The following is a 13,395-nucleotide window of genomic DNA, read 5'->3' on the forward strand; positions in this document are numbered from 1 at the left end:
AACGGGGACGTCACCGAGACTTTGAGTAGAAGAAACGCTCCGCTACACACGGTCGGCACCGTCTACTATGGAGCCACCTACAATCATAACACGAATGTAGCGCCCCCGGCAAAAGGGACGTCAGTACATTTGAATTGTACTGGTATGTATAACTAAACACCATTTTACTAGAAAGAACTACCAAACAGATACAAGCAAATAATATGGGCAAGTCAAAGAAGCAATTCATATAATCTTTCATACAATTTCCACAACATTGATTAGGGCATTTCTGTCACGTGTTCACCACTGTTCTCATTACCACCGCTATCCCAAGCGGAGTTCGATCACGACCCGACCGGCTAGGTCACCTCATTGGAGGCATTACTCTCAATCAATATTTCATTTCCTTTATCCGGAATCCAATATCAGCACATTACCACCATGTGTGCGGCATGGTGTCCGATCACGACCCGATCGGCTAGGTCACCTCGTTAGAGGCATTTCTCCATTCTCATTAGCCAACACTTCAAGTCTTTATTCCACACATAACATAACAATTCCTGGGGCACTCATGGCCACCATCATCACATCGTTTTCCCTTTTTTTTTATATTCATTTTACAAGTTGTGAACATATACACATATATTGAGGATACTTCAAATTGCAATCACAGGTAAATGAGCACATATCTAGCATGAATAATTCTTTGTTCCAATGTTGGCTTATAGCCCAAGTATTTCCATACATAACTGTACTTTCCGTCATTATCAAATTGTCAAGATTGGCACATTATTCACGTTGGGGCACATCCTTCACGAATATGTACAGATAATTGCATATCAATTATTGCGTAATAACAAGCAATATGCTAACCAATTCAACTCTTACCATGCTTTCATAAATGACAACGGAGCTCAATTTCTAATAAAAAAAGGGGGATTTTAGCCATACATACCTGGGGTTGAGTCCCTTTTTAATTTCTACCTCCAATTCACCAAATAATCTAGCAACATCCATATAGTGCACAAATTAATACGCATAACTTAAAATTCAAGCTTCACAACCACTACCCGAACATATCTAGGTTACTAGCCCCTTCTTTCCACAAGTCTTTGCTCTCACCCAATTACTCCCACTAGGTTCTAGGTTTTAGTAGACATGCATGCACAATTTTAACCACTATTTTCAAGAGCCAATGCATGAGACTTCCTCCCCTTAGATTAAACCAGAATTTAAATGAAAATAGTTAGGGATTTTACCTGCAAGAATGGGGATGAAGATAATTGCTTTGAAATTTCCCCGCCCGGATAGTTTTCAAGGATCAAATTTGAAGAAGGTGGCTTTCTCTCTCAAGAACCCTCTCTCCCTCTCTCTTATTTGTTCAGAAGCTTGTTAAAAATGAGGGGGTTGGGGTGTTTTATTAAAAAGGGGTCGGGGTTAAAATTTAGAAAAGAAAAAGAAAAGGAAAAAAAAAGAAGCCGAGCAAGATCTGCGATCGCAGAATTGAAATGTGGTCCGCAGATTGGACCGCAGAATTGCCCCCAAAACTCTGAGGATTCTGTTTGGGTCTGCGACAGGAATGCGGTCCGCATTCATGTTCTGCGGTCGCATAGTGCACCACAGAACTGACATTCACAAAATTCAAAGGAGAATATGCGACGACTATGCGGTCCGCATATTCGTTATGCGATCGCATAATAGACCGCACTTTCAACATTAATTTTGACAACTCTACTGTTCGACTCTGCAGTAGAAATGCGATCCGCATATCAATTATGCGGTCGCATTTTGGACCGCATCTTGACCTCAAGTTTTAACCAAACCACTGTTTCGTTATGCGGTCCGCATATTGGATCTGCGATCGCATTCTGGGCCGCATAATGGCATTTTTCTGGAAAATTAATTCTTTTGATTTTTAAAAGCTTTGATCAATACCAAGGGTCCGAACCGCGGCGAGACACATTCCTAACACGTGTTCAGAGCCGACACCACAAGATTCTGGTTTATGAGCCAAAAAATTTACGGGGCCTCACATCCTCCCCCACTTAAAATCATTCGTCCCCGAATGAGGACCTGTTTCAAGCTTTTCAGTATATTCAAAGATCATTTGGTTTTGAAAACATGTTATGCAGATTCCTACACCTTTCACTATTTCCCAAATTTTTAGAAATTTTTTGCCAGAGTTTCCTTTGTAATTAGAACATCTCCACCTGATAGAGGGCCCCCGAAACACAATTCTGAGCACCAATACACAATTTCAACTACCCTTACAGCTAGTATACAAATCCTTACCTTAACAAATGCACACATTTGATCACTCGATATGCTTTGCTTATGAATTAGTTATTTCAATGAGTTTCACATAATTTAGCCATTTCAACACACTACAAGCATACAAGTAATTCATTACCAACTTATACCACCATTAATTGATTACTTATCACAAGAGTCTTTTAAAATTTCATTTACCAAAGAAATATTCACATGACTTGAGACAATCCCTACATCTATAAATCTGGCACAACTAGAGGAACTTCACTAGCACTTAGGAAGGAATCAACTTGGACACAATGGTAATTGTTTTAGAGATAGGAAGGTCACATAATTTCTTCTAGACTTGATCGAATAGATAGGGATATTTCTCTTTCATTTCTTTCTCCGCTTCCCACGTAGCTTCCTCGACTTGTTGACTTCGCCAAAACACCTTAACCGAGGCAACTTCCTTATTTCTCAACCTACGGACTTGTCTATCAAGAATGGCAACCGGAACCTCTTCATACGACAGCTTTTATTAACCTTGATAGTCTCGACTGGCACGATGGTGGACGGATCTCCAACCACTTTCTTCAACATGGACACATGGAACACCGGATGCACTAATGACATTTCGGGAGGCAATTCCAACCTATAGGCCACCTGCCCTATCCTTTGAACGATCCGATAAGGCCCGACATACTTACCTTTCTTTCCGAAGCGCATGATCCCCTTCATAGGGGATACCCTCAAGAACACCCAATCGCCAACTTGAAATTCCAATTCCCTCCGATGAACGTCCGCATAAGACTTTTGGCGACTCTGAGCAGTCTTCATCCTTTCCTGAATGATTTTAACTTTCTCCATAGCCTGGTGCACAAGATCTGGCCCTATCAGTTCTGCTTCACCCACTTCGAACCACCCAATCGGAGACCTACACCTTCTTCCATACAATGCTTCAAATGGGGCCATCTGGATGCTGGCATGGAAGCTGTTATTGTAAGCAAATTCTATAAGCGGCAAGTGATCATCCCAGTTACCTTTGAAGTCCAAGACACAAGCTCGCAACATATCTTCAAGCGTTTGAATAGTCCGCTCGGCCTGACCGTCAGTCTGTGGATGGAAAGCTGTGCTGAGATTCACTTGAGTACCCAAACCTTGCTGAAATTTCTTCCAAAAATTAGCTGTGAACTGGGTCCCTCGATCTGAGATAATAGATAGTGGAGTGCCATGAAGCCTTACTATCTCCTTGATATACAGCTTGGCATATTGTTCAGCAGTATCAGTGGACTTGACCGGCAAGAAGTGAGCTGATTTGGTGAGTCGATCCACTATTACCCAAATTGAGTCGAATTTGTGTTGAGTGCGAGGTAACCCCACCACGAAATCCATGTTAATCATCTCCCATTTCCACATCGGTATTTCCATAAGCTGAGTTAGCCCGCCGGGCCGCTGATGCTCGGCCTTCACTTGCTGACAATTTGGACACTTAGATACAAAGTCCGCCACACCCCTCTTCATGCCGTTCCACCAATAAACCTCCTTGAGATCATGATACATTTTCGTAGAACCTGGATGCACGGAATACCTGGAATTATGAGCCTCTGCCATCACCCTCTCCAGAAGCCTATCCACATCCGGAACACATAACCTACCTTGACACTGCAAAACACCATCTTCGCTGCCGAGTGAAAATGTCGAAGTCTTGTTATTCAAAACTGCTTCCTTTATCTGAGCCAATGCTGGATCACTAAACTGCTTTTCCTTGACTTCCGCTACAAGTGACGATTCTGCTCGATTATGCACCATGATGTTCCCCTTATCTGATGCCGAAATGCCAACCCCTAAACTGGCTAATTGATAAACCTCCCGACCCAAGGGCCTTCGATACACTCCCAAATGAGCCAAACTACCCATGGATTTTCGACTGAGAGCGTCGGCCACCACGTTCGCCTTCCCTAGATGGTATAAAATGTTCATGTCATAATCCTTGAGCAGTTCTAACCACCACGCTGCCTTAAATTCAATTCTTTCTGCTTGAACAAGTACTGGAGGCTCTTTTGGTATGAAAACACATCTACATGAACCCCATAAAGATAATGCCGGCATATTTTCAAAGCAAATACGACTGCTGCAAGCTCCAAATCATGCGTCGGGTAGTTCTTCTCGTGATTCTTGAGTTGTCTTGAGGCATATGCTATAACCTTCCCATGCTGCATCAATACACACCCCAAACCAACCCTGGAGGCATCACAATAAACCACAAACCCTTCCGTTCCTTCCGGCAAGGCCAATACCGGTGCCGAGGTCANCAGCAATGGCGGTGTATTGTCTGGGTGGCTTGCGGTCGAAGTTGGGTCTTAGTCTTGGATAATTTTGGCGAGCTGGTGGTGATTGGAAGTGGGATGGTTGGGAGTTATAGGTGTGATGGACAGTGGCTGGTTTGGAATATCTGGGAGATGAAGGTTGATATGTAGGCGGTGATGCTTGGTATGTGGGTGGAGGTGTTTGATATGTGGGTGGAGGTATTTGATATGTGGGCGGAGGTGTCTGATAGGTAAGTGGAGATTTTAGGCCCTGGGCCACCATTACCGCCCCAACATCTCTCTTCTTTGATATGCCACTTGATTGTAGTGCCTTATTCGTGGCTTGCAAGGCCTCGAAGTTTGTTACATCCCGCTCTTGATTCCTTCTTCGATCCTTTCTCCGAGTTTGATGATGTCAGAGAATTTGTGATTTTCGATAACCGTCAACCTCTCATTATATTGTGGATCATGTGCCCTGGCGATTAAATTTATTCATCTGTTCTTCGTCTAAAGAGGGCCTGACCTTGGCCGCTTCCGACCTCCAACGAGTAGCGTATTCACGGAAAGTCTCAGTAGGTTTCTTCCTAAGATTCTAAATGTAGAAGACATCCGGTGTATTCTCTGTGTTGAACCTGAACCGGTCCATGAAACCCGACGCCATGCTTACCCAATTGGACCATTTCTTGGGATTTTGGCTGATATACCAAGACAAAGCGTCCCAATAAGGCTCCTCATAAAGATCTTCATCCGGATCTTTTCATCTTTCCCGACCCCGACAAGCTTGTCATAATAGGTCCTTAGATGAACCCTGGGATCACCTGTACCATCGAACATTTCGAACTTGGGAGGCTTGTACCCCTCTGGCAGTTCGACATCCGGCTGTATGCACAGATCTTCATAGTTCAAACCTTCTATTCCTCTGTCGCCCTCAACACCTTGAACTCGGCTTGTTAACTTCTTGAGTTCTTCAGCCATGTTTTTAATGAGCAAGTCCTTCTCGTAGGATTTCGGTGTACAGGAGAATGGTTGGGTAGAATGAGGTATAGTTTCCACATATATAGGGTTGCTTTGATGGGTGCCAGGAACTTGGGTGTAGTGATGGTCATTGGTGGAGTTTTGAGGATCGGGAATGGGTTTTGGTGTGTTCTGGGGAGTGTGGTAAGTGGTGGTTGGTGGGTACTAAATTGGTTGATGATGATGTTGCGGTGGAGTTGGTATTGGCAACGGATTATTATTTTGGGGTGGAGTCGCATATTGATTTGGTGCGGTAGGATTTTGTGGCTGTTGGTTTTGTGTGTTTAGAGGAGGTGTTGGGTTCTTTGTGTTTTGTTGGTGGATATCGGGGACATTGAGGGTGAGTGACAAGTTTGCCAAGTTGCGAACCTACTCAAGTTCTCCTTTGTGTACGACAAAATCGGAGAATCCAATTTCCCGTCTTTTAAGCATTTCGGAAGATCGACTCAAAGCCTCGAGGCTGTAAAGATGCACTCGAGTCTTCTCCCTCGGGGCCCATCGGCACCCGGCCTCGGGAGGATATTGATCGGGGCAAAAGCAGAAATAGGAGTTCCCAAGACACGGCTAAATCTGTCACGGCTAAGTCTGGCAAAGCATAGCCAGGCTATTCTGAGCCCTACTCGAGGCGTCATTTCAGCCATCCCATCTCCACGCCTTTACAACTAATATGTGCCTTACCGTATAAACTTTTTCCCTTCTATATAAAGGGGATTCTAATTATTTTCTAAGGAAGGGATGTTTCTCCAAAGACTCTACATGAAATATATGATAACTCTCTCTCTTTCACTCTAAGATACTCTCTCGACACTGTTGTTCTATCCTATTATTTTCATACTTGTTCCATATTCATTGCTTGTTTATTGCTTATCATTGGCTATAAAGAGCCTCCTTTAATATTATTGCATCTGTTAGTCCTTCCTCAATTTCCCCTGATAGCTCGAGCCCGAGCTCGAGACTCGACCTCGAGGACCCAAATCGAACAGGTCGAGGCCCCGAACGGCTATCTCTCGGTTCGGTTACTGCTTTATTTTAGCTCGCGTCTCACCCTCAAACTACACACTCACAGCATTAACTGCTCCACGACTAGCATAAAAATAGATCACGTATTTTTAGAGTCCCATCAACAAATTTAATTATTATTTCCATTTTTACGGTAAACAGTTTGGCGCCCACCGTGGGGCTAAAAATAATAGTGATTATTTTGTTGCTAGTTTCGTCACACAACGCAAGTTATCTTTCACACTTCTTCTTGTCCAAGATCTTCGATTGCAGGTCAAAATGTCTGGCTCAGTGAACAGAGTTGAGAACAACAACCTCGAAAACCACGGAGAGAACGGTGTAGAAGTTCTGATCGTCGGCGGGCCACCACTAAACCTCGATAATGCGCCTGGACCGAGTCCAGCGGTGTGGGTTCACAAGACGCACAGCAGATCGACGAAACCTCGCGCACCGATAGGAGCGTACACCAAGACGACCAACAGGAAGCCTAGAAAACCCCAGCTCGGGAAGAACAGGAAGTTAGCCTTCATGTTATCATTGAAATGCTGCAGGCACAACAGCTGGCTATCGCTCAGCTACAAAGCCATACAAAAACTCCCAGCACCGTAACACCAAGAACAACTCCCCCGGCCGAACAGGTACCGGAGGGACTGAGCAATAATGGTTCGACGACCGATCCTGCTATCGTAAAAATGCTCGAGGATCTTTCCAGAAGGATCGAGTCGGGCGAGAAGATGATAGCCGCCAATGACAAGAAGGTCGAAACTTATAACTCGAGGGTCGACCAAAACTCGGGCGCGCCCCCGATCCTGAAAGGCGTAGACTCAAGGAAGTTCGTGCAGCGGCCGTTCCCGGAGGACGCAGCTCCGAAACCCATCCAAAAAAAGTTCAGAATGCTGGAACTCCCGAAGTACAACTAGACCTCAAACCCCAACGAGCACGTTACCGCCTATGCGTGCGCAGTAAAAGGCAACGACATAAAAGACGACGAGATCGAGTCCGTCTTAATGAAGATGTTCGGGGAAACACTCTCAAAGGGGGCCATGATGTGGTACCATAATCTAGCTCCCAACTCCATAGACTCATTTTCCATGCTGGCAGACTCCTTCACAAAGGCACACGCCGGTGCCATCAAAGTAGCAACGGGGAAGTCTGACGTATTCAAGATCAGGCAAAGGGAGAACAAAATGCTGCTCGTGTCCCGCTTTCAAACGGAACGAATGGAACTACCCCCGGTCTCCGACGACTGGGCGGTACAGGCCTTCACTCAGGGCCTGAACGATCGGAGTTCTGTGGCCTCGCGGCAGCTAAAAGAAAATCTGATCGAGTATCCCGCTGTAACCTGGTCGGATGTCCACAACCGATACCAGTCAAAGATCAGGGTCGAGGATGACCAATTGGGAGCCCCTTCGGGCTTAGTATAGCCAAACAGGCTCTTAGCAAAAGAGTCGAAGCTGAACAAAGAAAGGTATCAGCCATACACCGAAGATAGGAGAAACGCCCCAAGATGAAACCCACCTCGCAATGACCGATCGGTCAACCGAGGGAAGAACCCCCAAAGGTTCATTAATAGAGCCGGATTCGACGGAAACACAGGGTCAACAGGGGCACCACGCCTATCGGAGTACAACTTCAACATTGACATTTCAGACATCGTGTTCGCCATCGGCAAAATCAAGGATACCAGATGGCCCAGGCCTGTACAGTCGGATCATTCCCAAAGGAATCATAACTTGCTATGCGAATTTCACAACACGCATGGCCACAGGACCGAGGATTGTCACCAGCTGCGAGAAGAAGTGGCCAGGTTACTCAACAACGGTCATCTCAGAGAATTCTTGAGTGACCGAGAAAGAATCAGTTCCGAGGAAGGGAGGCAGCCAAGAAGAATGAAGTAAACGAGCCACGAAACATTATTCACATGATATTAGGAGGGATCGACGCTCTTCAAGAACCCGTGATGAGAAGGAAAAAAATTTCCATCACCAGAGATAAGCGAACCCGGGGATACGTACCCGAAGATGCCCTCACATTCAGCGAGGAGGACTCCGATACCCTGTCTCAACCTCATAACGATGCACTGGTAATCTCTTTCCTCGTAAATACATTTCAGATAAAACGTGTACTCGTGGACCCAGGTAGCTCGGCCAACATTATCAGGTCGAAGGTAGTAGAGCAGCTCGGACTACTAGACCAAATGGTGCTCGCCACTCGGGTCCTCAACGGATTTAACATGGAAAGCGAGACGACAAAGGGTGAGATCACTCTCCCGGTCAGCGTAGCCGGCGCGACTCAATACGTCAAATTCCATGTCATCGAAGGAGACATAAGGTACAATGCCTTGTTCGGGCGACCGTGGATACACTGCATGAGAGCGGTACCGTCCACCCTCCACCAGATAATGAAATTCCCAACAAAAGACGGGACTAAAACCGTCCACGGGGAGCAACACCGGCGCCAATATGTCCGCTCTCGAGAGAGCCTAAGGACAATCAAACTACATCTTCGACTAAGCCCGGTTGAACACAGAGGAGGACCGTATTGAGTCCTCGCCGCGAACAACAGAGGCGTACCAGACCTCGGAACATCGCCAAATGCATCCCGCGATAAGGTATAACCATCTCCCTTTTCAGTTTATATTTCATACTAATTCTTTTATACAGGCACTCGATCAAAGCGGTCAGATATGCACGCCCAGCCCGAAGACCCTTAGGTTTTAAAGACATCCGTTGCACTCTTTTCCTTCGACCGAGCTTTTTGTCCCGAAGAGGGTTTTGCCGGCAAGGTTTTTAACGAGGCAACACCTATATGCTACTTGAAGGGAATCCAACAGGTCCTCAAGGCTTCTTTTGCTATCAACCACATGCGTCGATGGACGCCCTTTCGGAAGGTCGTCCGCCCAGAAAAGCCAAGAGATGCCAAATAGGATCCCGATGAGAATTGTACTGGACCAAACGGTCGAATGAACCATGTCTGCACAACCGCACCCCGATGGCGGAGGCACATGTACTAGTGTCGAATAATCAAAGAATGCTTTTTGCCAACAACATTCATGCTCCAAGGAAAACCCAGCGTTTTTCGCCAGAACAATTTCTCCATCGGAAAATGTCCCAGATACTCGGAGACTGACGTCAATAATTCGGCACCCGCGTGACCTCAGGGTCGAAACTCCGGACTAATAAGCCCCCAACGAGGCAACACAAAAATCATTAACTATCTCCAAAAAGAAAGCGTCCTGAATGCTCGGAGACTGGCGTCAAAGAACTCCACATACGCACGACCTCAGGGTCGGAATCTCCAAAGTTGTAAGCCCTCAATGAGGCAATCCCGAGCTCACGAGTAATGGCTCTCAATCCAAAACAAACTCGATGACTCGGAGACTATTGCCAATCGCCATTCACCAATAAACCCGAGGTCGTATGACCCTGAGCGGGCAAACTTGATCTTGTAAGACTTGCACAAAGCAAACACGAACTGTAAGACCTTCAAGCAAGGCATGAATCATACTTGCATCAAGTATCAGCAACAACTGTAAGACCTCAAAAGGCATGAAAAGTTTTGTAAGACCTTATTACAGGCATAAAATCAATCTCAAAGTTCAGGATATATATCGAATTTGTAAGACCCCTAAAAAGGCATACCCTCGATATAGACGCCTAAACTACTATACTCAGGATCAAAAAATGGCTCCGGCCAAACATAAATTACTACGGTCATACGGCTGCACCAGCCAAACTAATGTGACTCGGGGACGCCTAATCGTCGCTACAAAATCATAGGCCATTACTTCGAATCTACTTCGAAAAGAACCGGTTAAACAGGCTACCCTCAACAGGCAAAAGAGCTTCGACCATGTCAGCTCCAAATTATAAGGCTTCAAGCTACTCAGCCTACAAGCTGAACCTTACGAGGTGCTCGAACATCGCCGCTAATGACTGGAAATCGAGGTTCTTCCCGAACCGACGATAGGTCAGGCAAAATCATCGCAAAAGTCCTTAACGAGAGGAAAATAAAGCCTAACGAGCCTCAAGGCCGCACATACACCTAAGGGCGAAGCGTAAGAGCCATTGTCGCCAGCCTAACGAGCCTCAGGGCCGCACATACGCCTAAGGGCGAAGCGTAAGAGCCATTGTCGCCAGCCTAACAAGCCTTAGGGCCGCACATATGCCTAAGGGCAAAGCGTAAGAGCCATTGTCGCCAGCCTATCGAGCCTCAAGGCCACACACACACGCCTAAGGGCGAAGCGTAAGAGCCATTGTCGCCAGCTTACATAAAAGATCACTTCGATCGAAGGTGTAAGAGCCATTGTCGCCTGCCCAATACAAACATAAAACTTAAGGGTCGACTGAGCTCGAGTCGTAGCCCGACTCGGAGACTGGATCCAAGAGAGTTAAAACGTAAGGGCCACCGGCCCATGCGAACATAAAAATCTAGAGAAATATATGAGCTCGAGTCGAAACCCAACTCGGAGACTCTACCCGAAACAGTTGGGCAAAAGCATAAGTGCTCAGAATGACTGCTTAACCAAAGGTCGCAAGGACCGAGCGCGTAAGAGCCCCGGGCCCGCCTAATGAGCCCCAGGGCCATACCACGGATCTAATAAATCTTACTGACTCTGAAACCAGTCCGCCTGGCCATAAGCGAAACAAAAGAAGGTACAAAAGAACAAAAAAGCCGCAAAAGGGTTTTTTCTTTTCAGGTACATACGTGGAAAAATACATTCTCCATCTGCAAACATACTCAAAAAAGGTACTACGTACGGGATGGCAAGGTCTACGCCCCACCCCCGAGAGTTACGGCCTACCGGCCTCATCTTCAGTCTCCTCGGCATCAGACAGGAGTAACTGAGCATCACGCTCATCCACCCTCGCTCGCGCCAACTATTCCGAGAGAACAAAACCCCTGGCACTGATTTCTTCGAGAACCTTTCTCCGAGATTTGCAACGCGCATATTCTTCGATCTTCTCTCCACGATCGAGGACCCTCTTCAACTCGGCTTGAGCATCGGTAGCATCCTTCAAATGAAGTGCCATCTCCTGATCGGCCCTAGTACGGTTCAAAATCACTTCGGCCCGAACATCAGCGATCTCAACCCTAACCTTCGAAAGTTCGGATTCAAGCTTCGCGATCATATGCGCTTGAAATGAAACATTGCCATAGGCTAAACGGAGATGGACTCTGAGGGCCGAAAGTCTAGCCGATGCATCTTTCTCCTCTGAGGCTTGGACTTGCGGCCGAGCTCTCAGCTCGGTACAGTCATTTCTGATTTGTTCGGCCTTACCCCTAAGACGCTCCAAGTCCTCCATCTTTTTCTACAACTGAGATAGACGAAGAATTAACCTTAGAAGATAAAAAGCAAAAGAATTAACCTTAGAAGATAAAAAGCAAAATGCATACTCAACCAGGGCAGGAAGTTACCTGCTCCATCAAATAGCTCTCGTAATTTAGGCTCCGATACACCTCACATCGCCAGTATGCGAACTCAGTTTCCTTCTCCTCACAAAGGAGCCTAAGGGATTTGCCCTCATCTAGAGCTTTCCAGAGCCTAGCCCCATGACGGAGCAGCTCGAACCTAAGCCTGTCAAAGTCCTGCAAAATGAAAAACACGATAAGAAAAGGAAGATGCGGATTTAGGAGGCCTACAACGAAGTTCACCTCAAAATGAAGTCGGAAGACTTCCTCGAAGACCGAGCTCATATCTGTCGATCTAGCCCCCTCGGCCCCGATCGAAACACGACCGTTCGAAGGAGCCACCTTTCCAGAACTAGTAACCTCGGGCACGATAGGCTCGGGCAATATTCCCGTCTCAATGGCCCGACCCCGCATCGCCTCGCCACAAGCGCCATCTCCCTGCAAGTGCATTTCAAGCTTATCACTTTCATACTTGGCTCGAACACCGACAACCCCTCCTCCTCTCTGAAGGGGCACAGCCTCGCCTTCGGAGGCTCTCCGATACCTACAACAGCAAGGTTAGTACATAAAAAAGGGAGAATGTCTCTTCAAATAAACAAGGAACAAGGGACAAGGGACAAGCAATATACACACGCACCATGACATTTTGCTTCCCATCTGCCCCGAGATGCAGCTCGCCACCTGCGCTCGTCGCAAGTTGAGTGGGTCGCCAGCTTCCGGACCCAACCAGGCAGATCAGGAACTTCGCTTGGTGCCCATGAAATTGCTGCAGAAAGGAAGGAATCACGATTACAAGATTAGCTTTCAACATAAACGAATATGGGAAAGCACAAGACGCTCCACTCACGCATATAGTTCCATTCTTCAGGGAATAACATAAGCTCCACAGGGATAACGTCGGCCATCCGGACCCGGACGAACCGACTGGCCCAATACCGATCTCCGCCTTCATCGTCATCAACAACAAAAGGCGTGGACGAACGGCACCGCAAGGTTAGTAGACCTCAGTGGTGAAAAGGCCGGTACAGCCTGACAAGATGGCTAAGCGTGAATTCAAGCCCCGCCTCCTCCGCAAAAACCTCACCATCAACACAATTCGCCAAAACGACGGGTGTACCTGCGCCAAGTTAACCCGATACTTTACACAAAAGTCGAGCACGACCTTGTCGAGAGGTCTCAGTGAAAGGATACGTATATACATTCAGGAACCCATCGGCAAGGTCGTCGATACCTTCATCCGCGGAAAGCACCTGTAGCGCTACCTCCTCCCCCCATCCGTAGTCTCTCCTCACTAACTCAAGGTGCTCTTCCCTTATCAAATACGTAGTCTTCAAGATAAACTCCCACAGATCCTGAGCACCGGGAGCGAAACTCTCCCCTCTCTGACAAGCGGACCTCGAAGCAGCAGTTGTAGCCATGGCAAGACTAG

The 13,395-nt window shown here is 46.7% G+C and overlaps 1 protein-coding gene across 1 annotated transcript in view; it reads left to right on the forward strand.

The window, feature by feature from the left end:
* The window catches only part of LOC109217701, an 80,201-nt gene extending 71,801 nt beyond the window's left edge, over nucleotides 1-8,400 (forward strand). Inside the window, exons 4-5 of the mRNA XM_019381970.1 lie at nucleotides 7,106-7,192; nucleotides 8,323-8,400. Of these exons, the coding sequence (XP_019237515.1) occupies nucleotides 7,106-7,192; nucleotides 8,323-8,400 (165 nt within the window). The remainder of the gene's footprint in view (nucleotides 1-7,105; nucleotides 7,193-8,322) is intronic.
* Nucleotides 8,401-13,395: the final 4,995 nt, after the last annotated feature.

Source organism: Nicotiana attenuata, unplaced genomic scaffold (assembly GCF_001879085.1).
Source record: "Nicotiana attenuata strain UT unplaced genomic scaffold, NIATTr2, whole genome shotgun sequence".
Classification (NCBI taxonomy): domain Eukaryota; kingdom Viridiplantae; phylum Streptophyta; class Magnoliopsida; order Solanales; family Solanaceae; genus Nicotiana; species Nicotiana attenuata.